Here is a 19,103-nt window from a genome sequence, read left to right as displayed (position 1 = left end):
GTCTTCCATCTCTTACTGATCACATTAAATATTTTGATCCTTTACATTTTTGCAAATATTTCAAAGGTTTTATTCATTCTGACTGGCTTTTTCTGCTGGTGCCCCAGCATTTAACACACAATGTATCATGCATTTTTATCTCTACTTTAAGGCTAGTTCTTTCTATTAGGCTTTATTTTTATTGTTTTTCTCAAAACATTTGCAATGTTGAACAATTTTTACACTTATTACATTTTAAACACACGTGCAAATGCTTACTATATAATATGCAAACTTTTCTGTAACTTATTTGTTTATTTCATAAGTAGTTTTGTTTTTTATCTTATTGTTTTTTCATGATACTGTTTGTTATATGTATATTTTTTCTTTTGTTATTGCTTTTAAGGCTCTCTTTTTAATTTGGGGAGGAAATCAATTGCTCAGTGACACTTCCTATTGTATGTGTAAAATAAATTTTTGAGTCACTTAATGACTCACTCTTACATTAAACATACAGAATAGATTTTTAGTGAAGATGTTTGAACCTGAGGATAAGTGACTCAAAAATGACTAAAAATTGTTAAATGACTCAAAAATGTTTGTTCATCAAAAGTTTTATTTCTGGATAAATGCTTTTGAGTCACTTAACAACTCACTTTGCTAAAAAAATGTACATATTATGTGCTTATATAAAATTAAAATAAAAGTATCTCATATTTATAGTGATATTAAAACAAACATCATATTCTGGATATCAATATATATAGCATTAAATTTTCTTCCTGGAATTATGTTTAGTCAAAACAATAATCATAATGACCAATTTCCTAGAAATAATTTAGATTATTAATCAAATAGTTTGAAAAAGTAAATCGCACTCATTAAATCTGTTTATTTTCTGCATAACCATAACTTGTAACAATAATGGTTACTCACTTTGGTAGATATTCTCTATATGATAATGGATTATCATAATTTGCTATAGTAAAATTACTGGGAAACAATTTAACCTGCTGTAATTTATTAATATCAATACATGTGTGCTTAATACTGGAACATAGCTTAGTAGCAGTATAACTACTATCAACTTTCATCTTATGTTTAAAGTGTAGATAAGGTCACAAGGAATATTCTTACACTATTGTGTTAGTTTTTTTGATATCATTATTTCCATCAAATCTATACAAATGTGTATATTGAATTATATGTTGGAGATTATAACTTATCTAAACTGTATATATTATATTAAGTTCAGTCAAAAAGAAACTAGAATTATTTTGTAAAAAATAAAGCATTCATGCTGGAAAAACAGAATTTAGCAGGTATGAAGGCTTGTTTGTTATTTATATTGCACATATGTTAGCAGTATTTTTACTATAAAGCAGTTCAGGGAATCTACTCCAGAAAATAGTGTCCTTCAGTGTAATCGTATCCAAGGAGTGACAGTGTTCAATCATTGAATTTCTGCTGTTTAAGTTAAACCCAGTGAAATTCATCATTGATTGATAACTGTTTATGACAAGAATGAATTGTCAAAAGGCCAAGTTGTTTTGTGCAGGGTGACAATTTGTACTGGACAACTTGTGTAGTGGCAGACTAGTTGGTCGTCACCAATGCTAACGCTGCTTTCTGCAAATTCCCCAATTCGGAGTAACCAGTCTATTACTGTCAATGAAGTTGCCGACTGTTTGTAGATTAGCCATGGCTTGATGTATTTAATAATGCAGGACTTACTTAACTGTAGAAATTGGATGATGTGCGAGAGGATGGGTTGCAAGCAGCTAAGCTATTTATAGAAGAAAATTTAAAAAAACTGTGAAATGATGGGATATTTTCCTTAAACTTAGGAACATTTTGAAAAATATTAAATGATTAACTGTTGATTAAGTTGAAACTTTGGGAAACTCAAGTGTTTTCAGGCTATGTGCCTGTCGGGAGTCAATAAGAGAATGACACTTCATTAGTGTGCACACAGAGTCCAAAGTGATAAAGCATCTTAAAAAGTAATTAAAATTACCGTCTTCTCAACAATACTGGAAATAATCACAAACACAGTTTAAAAAACCTTTAAACTTGCCTAAAATTTTTATATATGTGTTAACTTTATATTTACCACTATATTTGTTGTAATATAGCATTATGTTTGTGTTCCAAATTTAAAAAAAAATATTTTGAAAAGTTATTCTGAGCATTCGAATTTGGATTATTGTTAATTTAAAGACTCGAGACAGATCTTCAGTAAGGTCAAAAACATTTGTCGTAAATTTTTTACATTAAAAAATTTGGTTACTGAACTTTAAAGCTTTTTTTAAAATGTGTTTCTTCTTAAAAACTTTCTATTCCAAGAAAAACTTTTGAATTGGATTCACTTTTGAAGAGTTTTGGTAAAAATGTGTAGTAACCAGATTAGAATAATTTAAAAATTTCTTTGTTTTATATAAAGTTAAAATAGGAAATTTAATAAGCTATAAGTAACAATGTGTACTAAATAATGTGTTGTAACTAGCTAATGTTCTACTGAAATGACTTAAATTTACAGTCATTACTATTTTAAAAACATTTCCTTCTCCACCATTATTAGTCACTTTCTGTGCATTTGCTATACATTCTCTTCCCAATTTGGCTTTATTTTATGGCAAGATGCTGTTCTTGTTGCCAACCTCCTACCTTCCAGTCTGGATCAAAAACCAACTGTTGTTGCAGGCTCTAGGTGGAAACAGCATCTGGTAATTGTTTGATTGGAGTAATATTTAGGTTTATTGCTACTTAACTCTGGTGAGCTGACAACAAACAGCATATTAAGGGCAACAGCTATTCTTCATTACAGTATTTAAAATAACTAAGTGCAATCAGTTGTACAATGATAATATTAAATATCAATCATTAATGATGATGATAAATAAAATATCTGGGAATAAAATTGTCTTCTGAGTAATTCTTGAACTTGGGTGAATGTCACATTTGAAGGACACATTTCATTTTATTTGTCCAAAAAACCATCTTTTTATGTGGTTATAAAAGTGAATTAAATATTAAATTGCTTAGATGTGACAATATAACTTTGTTGTTATTGCATTGATGTATTGTAAATGTAATTCTGAAGAAATACTGATGTAACGTAATGACTTCGAATAATACAAAAGATTATATCTATCACTATCCTATGCATGTTAAATTCAAAAATAGGCCACATTAATAATGGATAAGAGTAATATCATTGGACAATAAGGTATTGTTTAAACAAATATCAAAGATAAGTTTCAAGCTAGAAAAAACTTTAAAAAATAAAAATTTATGTAATAACTAATATATATCAATTTATATAATGATATTATTATATATATTTTTTCCTTTAATATTTTAGGACCGCTCTTCATTGGGCTTCAAAACGTAATCACAAATCTATTGTCTCTTATCTCCTCGGCAGTGGTGCCGATAAATCTATTTGCTCATCTTTAGGTGAAGTACCGGCAATGTTAACAGATAATGAAGAGATCAGAAAGATGTTAGGAGGTGAGTAAGTTTTTATATAGATTAATTTAATTGTGTTGTTTTAATAATGATGTTCCATTATATATATAGGATGGGTCAAAGGGTCACTTTCTGAATTTTGTTGATTATAACTTTTTAAAGCTCATAAAAATGCAAACTGCATGCAGGAAATGGTTAATTCAGCGGTTTCTGATTTATATAGTCTGACAAATGACTGTTTCTTGAGCAAATTCAGTCCATTTCCATAACTTAATTCATTTATCATCATCAAAACTTTTGATGATAAAATTTTCACTTAACCAAAGTTCTGGATTTATTAATATCTTTACAGAAACACACAATTTATTGAAGTTTTGTCAATGATGATCAAACATGTGGGAAAGGCTTGAATTTGTAAATACTTGGGAGGTATACCTCATTTCTATATATAATTCAAAAAGCTTTTGAATTAATAAATTGAAAGTGTGTGTGTATAATTTTTACAGAAGTTGATATCAACAGAAATCAAAATCTTAAATTTTTTAAATTTCTTCTGTATAATTTTAATCTTTACACCTTTCTAATTTTGAATACAAATAAATGGTGATCAAATGAAAGTAGAATTTGCAAAGGAACCAAGAAGACTGGTGAAACTAAGTTGTACTTGGCAACGCTGTGGATTAGTAATGCAAAAAGCAACTGTTGCAGTTCCAGCTAAGTTTGTTGAAGTATCACAGAATCTCACCTCACAGCATGGCAAAATCCTTACAGAAGTACTTGCAAGTTTAATCAAAAAATGTTACATAAATGTAACATTGTATGTAAAGCAAATGTGTATTTAAACAAAACTTTTATTTTTTCTTAAATAAAAATAACAAAGTTGTATTTACATTAGTTGGCAGTTTACAGTAAGTTGAAAACACGACACATTCAAATATACATAGACTTAGGCCTAATAATACTGAATTATAAAACAGAAATTAAAATTTATGTTAAAACTACATTTCAGTTTGTAGCTTGTTTTTTTTATTATAAAATTTGAACTTAAAATCGACAGAAAGATTCTCTAAATAGAATTAAACAATGAGTTGTGAAGAAACAAATTTACCATAAATGTTAATAAATATTTGTCACAAAGAAAAGACACTTGTCTAATCGATTTTAGATTAATGCCAAATGATTGCCAGATTACATCAGACTGTAAATAATTAATAGCATTAAAATAGTTTGATGTAATCTGTCAATTGTTTAATGCTTCTTATTTATCTAAACATACAAAATTATTTTACACCTCTACAAACTTAATACTGCTTCAGTTGTAAAGAAAAAACAAACTATTTAATTGTGACAAAATAAGTTAAAGAAGTCTATGAACTATATAATATATATCTGAGTGAAAGATTTATGTTGGATTTTATTATTAAATTATATTATATGCAAAAATAAATTCTTGTTCCGTAGAATCTTTGCTTCTGTTTCTACATTTCATCTGATAATTTCATTAATAAAAATGAAAGTACTTGTTCATTTGACTGTGTTGTCTTTATTTCTTAGTATGTTTCCGAGTAATGAGAATATAAATTTATTAATACATTTAATCAGTTAATTTATTTGTTATTTTTGTACATTAAATATACATTTCTATGAACGTATTTATACAGTCAAACCTGTTTTTATGCGCTCTTTTTATGTGCGATTTTTTTTTTAATGCGAATTTTTAATTTGTGCGGTTTTTTTTTGTGCGATTTTTTTTTTGTTTGTGCGGTATAGTTGGCGACTAGTCTCGTGCGATTTGTCATGTCTCACGTTGACTTATTATAGCTAAATAAACTTATTATAGCATAAATGAACTTATTATAGTAATATTATTGCATGAATATGCGAAAAATGAAATAATTTACTTTTTAAGTCAACAAAACATCACCTGGACAAAAATATGTAAAACAGACGATAGACCAGACGATGCAGTCAAGTGCTGACATCTGTTGTCAATAAATTCTATTTCGTACGGTTTTGAGTTATTTTCTATGTGAGACTTTTTTTATGCGGTCCCTGTTGACTGCATAAAAAAAAATATTTTTTAAATTGTGTTGCGAAAACTATTATTTACAGCCATTCGTGAAGTTTCATGAGATTTTTTTTAATGCGTTTTTTTTAATGAGATCCTTATCCCCCGCATAAAAACAGGTTTGACTGTATTTTAGTATCTTTTAATATATTGTTTGAGAGATTTTTAGCTAAAATCTTTATTATTTTAATAAAGTAAAATTACATTACAGATGGATTCTAGTCCTATCTTCACTGCTTGCCATGTCCAATCACCAGGAACAACTATTTCTATTGCAGAGACAACCTTTCTTTAGAGGCTATGCCTCTGCACAGATATGTAAAACAGTTTAAAGTGTCCACAAGTGATAATCCAAACACAATTAAAAATATAATATTTCTTTGTAAAAAGGGACATTTTAGACTGTTTTACATATTTGTGCAGAAGCATAGCCTCTAAAGAAAGGTTGTCTCTGCAATGGAAATAGTTGTTCTTGGTGATTGGACATGACAAGCAGTGAAGATAGGGCTAGTATCCATCTGTAATGTAATTTTACTTTATTAAATTGTAATTCTGCCAGCCTTTTTTCCAAAAAACAAGTCTTTATTAGCTTATTAGATTGGAATATTAACAGAATTTTTCCTCAGTTCCTTACTTTTGAGTGTTTGATTTGTGTGTAAAGAATATTTGTAATTCTATAGAAGCTAAGTACAAAAAAATATGATTGAAATTCAAGTTTTAAAGTTTCCTCTTCTCCAGTTGCAACAAAATTTTTCTCTAGAAAGAGTTAGATAGCCTAATAAATAGGATTTAACAATTTGGAAGGCTTATCACATCAAGGCTGACAGAAAGAAAGACCACATCTTTTACAAAACAAATTAGTCTTTAATAATCAATTCCAAATTTAGGTAAGGATGCATTTCGGGTACAAGGACCCCTTATCCGCTTACAAACACATAGTACCAACATATAATTATAACATTAGCATTAACCAATATAAAGTAATTTTTGATATATACAGTGCACTGTATTTACAGTTTTTAATACAACCCACATACTAAAAGTATGTGGGTTGTATTAAAAACTGTAAATACTTTGTTAATACTAAATAACTAAAAGTATCGAGCATAAAATTTATTTATATAATGATGTGATATTTTTCTTGATAATTTATACTCAAGATACTAGTCTTAACAGTACAAAAAGTTGTAATAACTGTTTTGGTATGTATACTGTATATAATTTTTCTGTATAACATTATTTCACAACTGTTAACCTATTATTGCACTAACTTATAACTATTTGTATCAGTACCCTGTGTGTCATACCACCTTGCAACGTTATGAAGATTTTTTACAACTGTCTCTTTTGATGATGTTTACTGCTCATACCATTATAGCAGTTGGTTTATCTTTGTCTTGTATAGTTTTAAGTACATTAAATTAATTACCAACTGAAGATGGACTATTTCTAATAGTCTGAAATGCATTTTGGATTTTGTTTTCATACTTATGTAGCCAAATTTTACTGTACCATTCCTCTTTTGTTTTATTAAATGTTCTACTTTGATTCCTGAGTGTTTGTGCCTATTATCACTGGTGTGATAAGCTCTTACTATTATCTACCTCACATTTGTAGATATTTTATTTAAATTAAGTTGTAATATCTCTACAAAAATACAGTAAACAATAATTGGATGAGTTAAAAATAAATTTTTCAATTAATAAATAAAGAATTTGAACTTTAAACATACTGTATGTGGAAAGCTGCTTAATTCAGTCATCTAATATAGATTCATATTCAGCTTAAAATACAGTTAGTGATAATTTTACTGTAAGAACAAATCAATATAATATTTGTGTGTTTTGAAAGAAGCTAATACCACTTGTTAAACAGTTAATCTTACGGCAGCATTTAATTAACTTTATGAATTAATTTTTTCTTTTGTCATAGTCTTATGTTGATATATAGCCAGATGGCAGAGGTAGCTAAGGTGTCAGTCTATATTTTGAGGGACCTGGTTGACAATCCTGGAAGTTTTTTTGTGAGTGGTACGTCGGGCTTTGCCCCCTCGCTGATTGACTGCCCTCGTCGTGGGTAAGGCTAACCCCATGATGGAGGGTAAAGCTGTTCTTAGTTCCTGCAGGGCAGAAGTTATTTATTTCTAAGACTGATGATTTGTTTTTCATTTAACTATGTTTTAATATTATTTGTTTTATTGGAATGTAATTAGCATTTTTAATCATTAAAGAAATCAATAAAATAAAGTTTTTTAGAATTGAAATTAAACATTCAAATAACGATTTAATTTATCTAATAGCGTATTTTTATAAACATTAAATTAACGTTTAACTTGGTAATGATAAAGCAGAAACATTAATTAACTATTAATAACTCATTTCATAATATTTTAGTAAACAAGCAACAAGTTTAATTTATTTTGAAACACATTTTAAACTGCTTGTTTGTTTATTATTATTAATATTATTACCATTACTAGTACTCTAAGTAATTATCTGTTTAAGGTGTTTAATTTCTGTACGTTCCAGCTTTTGGAGATTTTTATGTAATTATTGGGCTGCAATTTGAAAAAAATTGTAGACCTATAAATTTCCACTGTCATCTGTCTGTCTTTCCTTAATGTTCAGAATGGAGTTACATAAGTGAAAGCTGAGACTATATATGCAAAGCTTAGGGGCAGAAGGCCTGATTAACTCTATACAAACTTTCAATGCAAACCGGAAGTTACGTTATTTCAACTCAAAAAGTTTACCCTGGAAGGAGTTAGAGGAATGGCATAACTCTATTCTAACAGGAAAAGTATGATGTACAGGGGCAAGCCACTACTAATTTGAGGTGAAGAGCATTTATTTTAAATTAAATAAATTAAAAATATGATTGTCACAATGCCGAATAGCAATTTTCAATGTCACAATAAATAATTGCTTGTCTTCAATAAAGTTTTTTAGTGTGCTTGAATATTTTATTTATTTGAGGATATGCATTTAAACAATTGAAAACATTTACCATTTGTCTTTTTAAAATAAATATTTTTAGATTATTAAATAGCCATAAAATTTTTCAATTTAAGCTATTATTTATTTATTTCTGTTCTTTCACATTTTAAATTGTTATAAGGTAAAAACAAAAGTTATACATCTGGTATATGTCATTTCTAATGATTTAAGTTCGAAACAATCCCTCTGTTAAAGAAAAGCAAATTATAGTGAAACTCTTTTCAAAACTTCTATCAGCTTATGATTAAACAACTCTAAAACTTGTTTAATTGTTTCAATAGTTTGTTTTAAAAAATAGAAACAATTGTAATATGTCAATCATTATGGTTTTGAAATTTTGATTATTCTGACATTTTAAGTTTATTTTATTCATAAGAAAAGATTTTTTGGTGTTCGGTCACCAAATGAGAATGATTCGATGCTGATGAGAAAACATCCGGTCGGATTTTTATATTTTTTATTTATAAGTACATACAGTGATGTACAATGTATGTACAGTGTTTTTACAGTTCGACATCGATTGAGTGATAGCTTACAAAAGGTCTGATTGATTTTGTTTGTGCTTGTTGCTTGTTCCAAACGTTTGTTCTCGGTAGCTGTTGGTTTGAAAGTGAGTGACCAGTTCAAAGTTAGCTTTTCTCTTCTTTCCTGCACCCTCTATTGGTCCAAATCGGCACATTGCCGACGGGCACCACAAGATCGTAAAGCCAAGAGAAATCTGAAATATTCACATGCTATTTTATTTAGGAGTTATTTATCCATAAAGGTTATTTCTAGCTTCTAAGTTAATAAAAATAAAAAAAATCTTACTTTCAATTGATTAATGGGATATTTGATTAATTGAAATTGGAAATATCTTGGAACTATTTGAATATGTAATGTAGTTTAAAATTTTTAATTAACTGAATTAAATCAAAGTAAATGTTAAACAGTTACTGATAGTTTATTGTAGAACAAAATTTCATTTGTATTTGGATGAATGTTTTAAAAATGCACTCAAATTGCATAATTTTTGTTGCAGGTTTTTCAAATTAGAATATACAAACATTACAAAATGAAATTTACTGAGATTTTAAATTATATGCTATAAAAATATTTATTAGTCTATTTTCAATATAAAGATACAAGAACATCACTGAATTTTCAGCACTCTTAATTCCGCAGCCTTGCCAGACCAACCATGATCATGTATAATAATTTTCCTTAACACCTCTAACCTGCTAATTATACACCTTCCATATTTCTAAAGTATAACATGGACTGCTAGAGATTTAAATGAATATTAAATATAAATGATACTTGACACCACTAATGATATTTTCATTTCTCTTAGTAGCAATAACTAGGATTGAGTTTAAGTGAAATAAACTAAGAATATCTTCAAATTGTGGCATCACTGCCAAAAAGTGCAGTGGAAATAATGTAAAATCGGGGCTCTACAAACAGTGTCATCTGTGACTGCCTAGTAAACTAGTCTGGTAGCCATAGGAATTCCAAGTTTCCTCTTGTAATTTTATCTGGATTAAAAGAGGTTCTGGACCATCAGTTTCAGAAATTTGGTGGTGTAACTCCGTTTTTATTTTGAATTATGCAGTAATTGTGTGTGAAATAAATAATTTTTATCTTTATTAAGTAGAAACAATAGTAAAATTTATTATGTTTCTATATTTGTTTTTTAGAATTTTTGCTTTAAGCTATCAATTGAAATTATATTACCAAAATTTTAGTTCTTTTGAAATGTTTGTTAATTAGATCAGTATAATATTTTTTCTCTCTAGTGAAACCGTGTTTTATATTTTCTTTCTTGCACAGACACAATGTAATGACGAACTTAAACACTAGGCAAATTTTTCATCTTTTATTCAGTTAAAACAGTATGATTATTTTGCAAAAATATTATTATTCTGTACGCAGTAGACTTGCTTTATAATGAACTTTAGGGGATCTTTGAAAATGGGTGTTGCATCAAATGTTTGTTGCATCTAATTTTTCCAATATATTCCTCCTTTGTTGGAGATGCTGATTATGCCAAACATTTTTATGCCAATGTTTTTAAAAATTAAATGATAGTTGAATTAGAAAGACGAGTAAGTAAGCAAATAATGGTTGCTTTCTTACTCAGATGATCTGTGATGGTTATTAGATTTTCCAAGTGTGCTTGTAGTTTTTGTCCATTTTAATTCATTATCAAAAATATATTTATTTTTACAGTATTTTCATTTTTATGTACTATAATTGTTGTTTTCATTTAAAACAACTTTTAAAACCTAAGAGGATGTGTTTTTGTTTTTTCTTCCATGCAGGTTTGTTGATTCAGTGTTCTGAAAGAGATTCTGACTATTAATAGATTTGTTACTTTGATAGTAAAATAGTATTATGCTTATGGGATAATGACTAGAACCTTCCCTATTGATAGTTATATTGTGGTGAATCATTATAAAGTGAGTCTGCTGTACTTGTGCTGATATATTTTAATAAAATGCAAAATATCACAAAATATAAAATAATTATACTTGTTTCTTCTTATTTATTTGAAGGTTCTTCTATCAATAGCGACGTCTGTTTGGCTAATTTAGCCATTACGCCAAATTATATAGCTCACCCTCCATTAGGCTATAAGGTGGACACGTCGGACGATTTGGGGCAAAATAATCAAATCGAAAAACCCGATTTAGTGAATGGAAAGCATCCCATTTGTGTAAATCCGTCGGTCCCCGTTACTGTTGTTGAGAACGGTAAGCTAAATCAAAATGTTCTGTTAGTTTTTCAAGTTCTAATACATTATTAAAACATTCTGTTTTCTTTAGAAGAATTAGTATTAAAAGTGAGATTAGCTAACAGTCAAGATCCTGATTTTATAGAAATTGAAATACCTCGTGATCAGTTAACTTATAATTATTTATTACAAGTTTGCTGCATTGAACTCAATATCGATAAAGAACAGGTAACTATTACTTGATATTTATACTTAGCGTAAGTTGTTAAATTAATTTTTCTAGCATCAATATTTGTTTTTATTGTATGAATTTAATATCAATATAAGAATAGGAAGAATAAAAAATTTTACACTTACAACAATTATCTTGTTGAATGCGATTCCCAGTGATAAATAATGGCAATGCGCTTTGATGCACTGATATGAAATAAATAGGAATTATTGTGCTATTCTCATTTAATACATTAACTTCATTCATTTTGAATTTCCAGTATAATTGTATTATTTGTTGTTTTAAGTAGATAGTATGGAAATACAAAATGCAGGAAGTTAATTCAAAATTAATTTCCTGCATTTTTAATTTAAAGAAGTTTAAGAAAACTTTCAAAAGTAATATACTACAGTTGTAATTACAAATATAAAAGGAAACAAAAGTACAATTTTCTCATTGTAAAGATTTTATACTATATCTATTGATATCCTGGTTATTTTTAACAAGGAAATTGATAATACTCCATAAATTGAACAATAATATTTTAAATTTCTAGAGACAATTCAGACTGTTTTTCAAATTATTATATACATAATTTCATGGTGATAATTAGAAACTCTAAAAAATATATGAGAAGTATTTTACTTCAAATTTATATCTGAAAACTACTATTAATTTTAGAATATTTGAATATACTGTAAGGAAACACATACAAATGAGAATTGCCTCTTTTGATTGTTTTTACTTATTTAATATTTCTCTAGAAAATACTCATATTTTGAGTATTTAAGCTTTTGATAATGTAGAAAATTCAGAATTATTAAAAGAAACAAGTTTTAAGATGACAGGACTAATTTAGATAAGTTAACAAAAATAATAATTATACTATTCTAGATAGGCATGAAATTATCCATGCATATAATAGATGACATGAGTCAGTGTATGCTATAAGTTTACTGTTGTGGATAGTAATCAGTGGTATAATACTTGATGTCATTAACATCTAATCTAAGATATTGACCTTGTATATGTTCTGTGACATAATCAGTAACATCTGATTTTAAAAATGCTGTTATTGGGGCAAAAATCTATGATGATTTATGTAATTCTGTGATTTACTTTGCTGATGATATTAATACCTGCTCTATTAGAGTTATTAATTTAAACTTAATTGTTTCCCCATGATTATAGATTATTTATCTAATTTGCTGTGACTAAGCACATATTCTTTGTCAAGTTTTATTTTGTTTGCTTAAATACTGTCAAAATGCATAAGAAATGAAATGACATATACAAGACAGTCTAGAAAATAGAGTATTTAAGAGTGAAAATAAACTGGTGTGAGGGTATTGGATCTTTGTAATGAGTCTACAAATGTAGTAATGTAATGAGTAAACAAATGAGTCTAAACAAATTGTAATGACAAAGTTCTTTTGTGAAATTTGTGGTAAAAGTATGAGCCATTTAATTAGGTTAAATTTCTTTTATCAGATTGCAAATACAAAGATTTATCATGCCATACCATGAGAGTTTATTTTCATTACTCAGATCTAGCTGGTTTTTTATTTCCTATTGACTAACCATTCATCCACACAGGTAAAAGAGATGACAAATTTTTAGGTAGGATTAATTTCAAACCTGTAGACTGTCAAATTAGTATTGTACTATGTGACTAATATATTTACTCTATTTGATATTATTATTTCTCTCTTTTTAAATAGGCCGTAAAGTATATTATCATTTATGATTAACAAATCAATTTTCATTTCATGCTTTTTATTTCATTTACTCAAACTTTCTACCAGTTACATATAAGATGTTTGAAAAGTCTCTCTGCAGTCAGTGCTGTAAATTATACTATACCAAAACATCATGCACATGCAAACAGTATATTAAATCTCCTACATGTGATTGTAGAATAGTAAATAGTAGAGCAGACACAGTGCTGCCTGATGTACAAGTGTTGCCCAAAACCAGTCATTGAGTAAAGGGACAATCACAACCTACAACACCCACTTAAGAGAGTTTCTGAACAATAACACCAACAAACCTCTATAATGAAACCAGCAAATAAAGTTTTCAATATACTTTGACAAGTGCTTTTGATCCTAATTGGGATCTGCTTCAGGTCAAAATGTTCTATTCAAAAATTTGGAATGCTTAAAGAGCAAATTTAAAATTGCTGGAACGATTAAATATTTGAACAGATACAAAAATTCCCATCTATGCGTTAACGGTTAAATATTCTCACACACACAAAAATCACAACTGTGGGTTAATATTAACATTAAAAATTAAAATTAACAATAAAATTAACATAAAAATTTAGCATGTATATTGTAACAAATCCCAACAGAAGTGGTTGATTTCTATTTGTTATTAATGCATAAATAGAATATATGTAACAAAAAGCAAACCACTGCCCTAGCAATATATGCTTCTGAAACTGGTGTGGAAGCTAAACTACAACAGGCCAGCCTCATTAAGTGCACATTTTACATTGAGCAGATCAAAATTTTGGAGGCTCTAGAAATTTGTAAAGCCGAGCTAAAGGGGGAATACATAAATTTTAAGGAGAAGTCAAACACCTCACATGTCTGGAGGACATTTTTTGACTATTGCAACAACATTAACAACAAATAGAAATCAACCCCTTCTGTTGGGATTTGTTAATTTCTATTGTTGTTGTTGTTGTGATCGTCAAAAGAAGTCCTCCAGGCATGTGAGGTGTTTGCCTTCTTAAAATTTATGCATTTCCCCTTTAGCCCGACTTTACAAATTTCTAGAGCCTCCAAAATTTTGATCTGCTCGGTGTAAAATGTGCATTTAATGAGGCTGGCCTGTTGTAGTTTAGCTTCCACGCCAGTTTCAGAAGCATATATTGCTAGGGCAGTGGTTTGCTTTTTGTTACATATACTGTATATATGCATTAATAACAAATAGAAATCAACCACTTCCTTTGGGATTTATGATATACATGCTAAATTTTTATTTTATTTTATGTTAATTTTATTGTTAATTTTAATTTTTAATGTTAATATTAACCCACAGTTGTGATTTTTGTGTGTGTGAGAATATTTAACCGTTAACGCATAGACGGGAATTTTTGTATCTGTTTGAATATTTAATTGTTCCAGCAATTTTAAATTTGCTCTTTAAGCATTCCAAATTTTTGAATAGAACATTTTGACTTGAAGCAGATCCCAATTAGGATCAAAAGTGCTGTCAAAGTATATTAAAAATTTTATTTGCTGGTTTAATTATAAAGATTTGTTGGTGTTACTTACTATATAACCAGCAGTGAGATTTAGACTTTCTGAATAACTATAGAAGGAAGAAACATGTTTATTCTGTTATTTGTTATCACTTTGAAATAGATACACATTGTGTTATAGTAAATCTGTTTTTTTTTTTTTTATAGTTAAACCTTTTACTTTAACTAGATAATATCAAAGTCAATTATTATATAAATGAGTTAATAAAAACTATAAAGATGGAATGTTTTTAATTACACAATAAAGATTGATGATGATGGTATTCAGATGGTCTTTTGTTAAGTATATATTTATGGACAAAAAATGTTTATACACAGATTTTTAATGGACTTTATTTTTTTAATTACAAACTTTTCAATTAATTAACTATTAAAACTTGAAGGGGCCTTAAAAGGTATCATGAAAGTGTACTGGGAATGTGTGTTCAGCTTTCTCTATTTATGATCTGACCAACAAAGCAGGTTCAGTCAACATACAGTCATTATAGTGACTTTAAATTTATTATTATTTTTTAATGTCAATAAGTTTAAACTACTAGGTCAGTCTAGTACTAGTTAGATTGGTGGGACAAATTGCCTTAAAGTCATAGGTAGGCAGTGCCAAAAATATTTTGTATACTCCAGAAATATTAAAAGTAGTTAAAATGTTCTATACAAAAATTTACTTTTCTTTGTGATTCACTTTGCTGATGATATTAATACCTGCTCTATTAGAGTTATTAATTTAAACTTAATTGTTTCCCCATGATTATAGATTATTTATCTAATTTTCTGTGACTAAGCATATATTCTTTGTCAAGTTTTATTTTGTTTGCTTAAATACTGTCAAAATGCATAAGAAATGAAATGACATATACAAGACAGTCTAGAAAATAGAGTATTTAAGAGTAAAAATAAACTGGTGTGAGGGTATTGGATCTTTGTAATGAGTCTACAAATGTAGTAATGTAAGGAGTAAACAAATGAGTCTAAACAAATTGTAATGACAAAGTTCTTTTGTGAAATTTGTGGTAAAAGTATGAGCCATTTAATTAGGTTAAATTTCTTTTATCAGATTGCAAATACAAAGATTTATCATGCCATACCATGAGAGTTTAGTTTCATTACAGTTTTTTTTATTTACTTTTGACTAACCATTCATGCTTGTTGCATGTGTCATAAAGGTTAAATGTATTATGATATAATATATAGTCACATTTAAAAGTTAACAATGTTTTTATTATATTTTCACTTAAATATGCACAACAATTACTATAAAATTTTTTCTTTTACTTCTTTGTAACAAATGTTATGTCCTTTCAAGTATTTTATTTTTTTAAAGTGAATGTGAAATAAAATAAACAGAGTTGTTTGTATATTTCATAAAGTTAATCATACACAATCTTTTTAATTACATTAGCAATAGCTTTTTAGCTAAGAATTGTGGAGTCTGACTGTTTTTTAGCCTGTCATTGTGACAGCATTTAACCTTTGACACAAACTTGTTATAGTATACTAATTATTAATTACATTGTGTATGTCAAAAATTAGCTTAATATGGATTGAATTAGCTTATTTCTCTAACAAAATTGAATAATAATATATTATATATAATTCATATTTATCTCTACATTTTTGGCCAGATGGTTGCACAATAAGGGCAGTTGTCAGTTGTTTTTCTTTGCTATTTTGTCCATTTACCTCTTCCTTGGTCTTCTCCTTGGTCTTATCCCTTCTATCTTCTTCTCTAATACCAACTTTGGTATTCTATTGTTTTTCATTCTTTTGGTATGTTCAAGCCATCTCAGTTTAATTTATTCTACTTTCTCCCCCCAAATTGTCTATTCTTGTTCTTCCCCGTATTTCTTCATTCCTTATTCATCTTTTCTGGTCTTGGCATGCTTTTGAGGAATTTCATTTCTGCATCTTGGATCTTTTTGTCTTCTCTCTGTGATGTAATCCATGCTGCAGCACCATAAGTCAATATTGGGACAAACTATAATTTATAAAGGACCTCTTTACATTTGATTTTGGCCATATCAAATTTCTCAATAAATGAGAAATTTGATCTTGTCCCAAGATAGATGGTGTGGGAGGTCCTAGAGCAGGGGTGTCCAACCTTTTTGTTTCTCTAGGCCACATTGGAAGAAGTCAGAGTTTTGGGCCACAAGTATATTACATATACTTGTAGCCCAATCCTTAAATATACATACAGATTATAGTAATAAGTATTAAAACTTTATCACAAATAAGGATATTTTAAAAAATTACTTCTACAGACACTTTAAATTTTTACTTAGAAATAGATAAATTCATTTATTATAAAGGAGACAAACAAAAATTTACTTAAAAAACACAAATATTTGTTTTATTTGGGTCTCTAATTAGTAAAAAATGATGAAACATCATTTTAAAGTGTATTTTTATTCAATTAATATATTTATAAATAATATGTATCCCAAATAGTAGGCAATGTGCCAAATGATATTTTTTATGCCAAACTAAAAAAAGCGTAGCCAAATTTGATGCAAAGTAGCCAAATCTTGCAACACTGGAAGGAATACTAAATAAAGCTGGAGTTAGGACTCAAAGGATTATAGACCCAAATGTGCAGAAAGGAGAGAAAGGACAAAAGATAAAGAAGTGAGGAAGGTCGGAAAATTGAGGGTTAATATTTGCATAACAGAAGGTCTATTTAACCTTTCTCACTGCTTTTTATCTTTTGGCCTTCCTCTCCTATCCCTGAATTTGGGTCTATAATCCTTTGAGTCACAACTCCAGCTTTATTTAGTATTCCTTCTTCATTTCCAAGTATTTGAAAATATTTTCTTTCCACACAAAAATAAAAATGTATAATAGTTTATGGCTTTGTGAAACTTCTTTTTTGAGTTTATGCCTTTGAAATAAATAAATAAATAATAAATAAAAAAATTTGTCAATTTTGTTTACACGTTTATTGGGCTGTAGGCCATGGGTTGGACACCCATGACCTAGAGAATAAGGGCATCTTGGCAAAAATTGATTTTCAAATCAAATTTCTCATAATCTAGTATAAACCATTAGCTTACTGTATTCTACTTATTGGGCTACAATGTGAAAAAATTGTAGACCTAGAAATTTCCACTGTTGTTCGTCTGTCTTTCTTTAATCTCGAGAACAAAGTTAGATAGATAAAAGACGAAACCAGATATTGAAACCTTAGGGGCAGGAGGCCTGGATTAACGATATATGAACTTCTGATGCAAACCGAAAGTCATGTTATTTCAATTCAAAAATTTCCCCATAAGGTGTTAGATAGATGACCAGTACGACTCTATTGTTAAAAGAAAAGTATGATGTACAGGGTCAAGTGACTACGAATTTAAGGTGGAGAGCAAATATTTTAAATTAAATAAATTGAAAATATGATTAAAAATTGCAGCCTGGCATTGTGACAATGTTACAATAAATAATTGCTTTTTTTCTTAACTTTCCACCCTTTGATATTTCTTTTTCCAAGTATATAAAGCTGTCAACATCTAATTCTGCATTCAGTTCAATTTTCCTTCTCTCTTCCTGAGTTTTTCTTGACATCACTACTGCCTTGCTTTTCTTTCAACTTATCTTCATTTCCCATTCCTCTAGCTCTCGGTTCCACACATCCTATTGATGATAGACTTCTCCCATCAGTATTATGTCATCTGCAAATAATTATGCCCTCGACTTTTTCCCATTAAGCCTTTTTTTTTTATTTTTTTTACATTTTTATGGATTTCATCCATTGTGATTATAAACAGAAGTGGTAACAAAATACTTCCTTGTTGAAGTCTTGTCTTTACTTTGAACTACTCTGTTTTCCCAACTCCTGTTTTGACACAACTTAAGAGTGTGTTATACATTACTAGTATCTGATTTATAATTTTTGCCGCGACTCCCTTGTTTTCTAGAGCCTTCCACACCATCTATCTTGGCACACTATCATATGCTTTGTCAATATCTATAAAAGTCATTACTAAGTCTTTGTTGTATTCCCAATTCTTTTCCATCAGTAGTCTCAGAGAATATCAGATCTGTGGTAGATTGGTTTCTTCTAAACCCATGTTATTCTTTTCTAGTTGGTGTCCTACCACTTTTCTGCACTCTAAAACTCTCACACTAATCTTGGCAACATGGGATAACAATATGATCCCTTTGTAATTATTGCATTCCTTTCTGTTCCCTTCCTTGAATATTGGGACTGTAATATCTCTTCCTCATTCAAATGGTACTTTCTTATTTGTCCATGCTGCCTTTATAACTCCCTGCCAACCAACATATCCCCAGGTTATCCAATGCGCTGGTCATATCCACTGTGACTGTCAATTTCCGCAGCTTTGCCCATCTTCTTTTTCTTTAATGTGGTCTCCACTTCTGTGTGTGTTATAACATCC

General features: G+C 28.7%; 1 protein-coding gene across 1 annotated transcript in view; it reads left to right on the top strand.

The window, feature by feature from the left end:
• LOC136971851 (ankyrin repeat domain-containing protein 40-like) overlaps positions 1 to 19,103 on the top strand; it is a 38,299-nt gene that overhangs the window by 14,796 nt on the left and 4,400 nt on the right. The window contains exons 2-4 of the mRNA XM_067266353.1: positions 3,344 to 3,492; positions 11,052 to 11,249; positions 11,322 to 11,458. Of these exons, the coding sequence (XP_067122454.1) occupies positions 3,344 to 3,492; positions 11,052 to 11,249; positions 11,322 to 11,458 (484 nt within the window). The remainder of the gene's footprint in view (positions 1 to 3,343; positions 3,493 to 11,051; positions 11,250 to 11,321; positions 11,459 to 19,103) is intronic.

Source organism: Centruroides vittatus, unplaced genomic scaffold, assembly GCF_030686945.1.
Source record: "Centruroides vittatus isolate TY-2023 unplaced genomic scaffold, ASM3068694v2 contig_273, whole genome shotgun sequence".
NCBI classification, from domain to species: domain Eukaryota; kingdom Metazoa; phylum Arthropoda; class Arachnida; order Scorpiones; family Buthidae; genus Centruroides; species Centruroides vittatus.
This window is presented reverse-complemented; position numbering and strand designations above follow the sequence as displayed.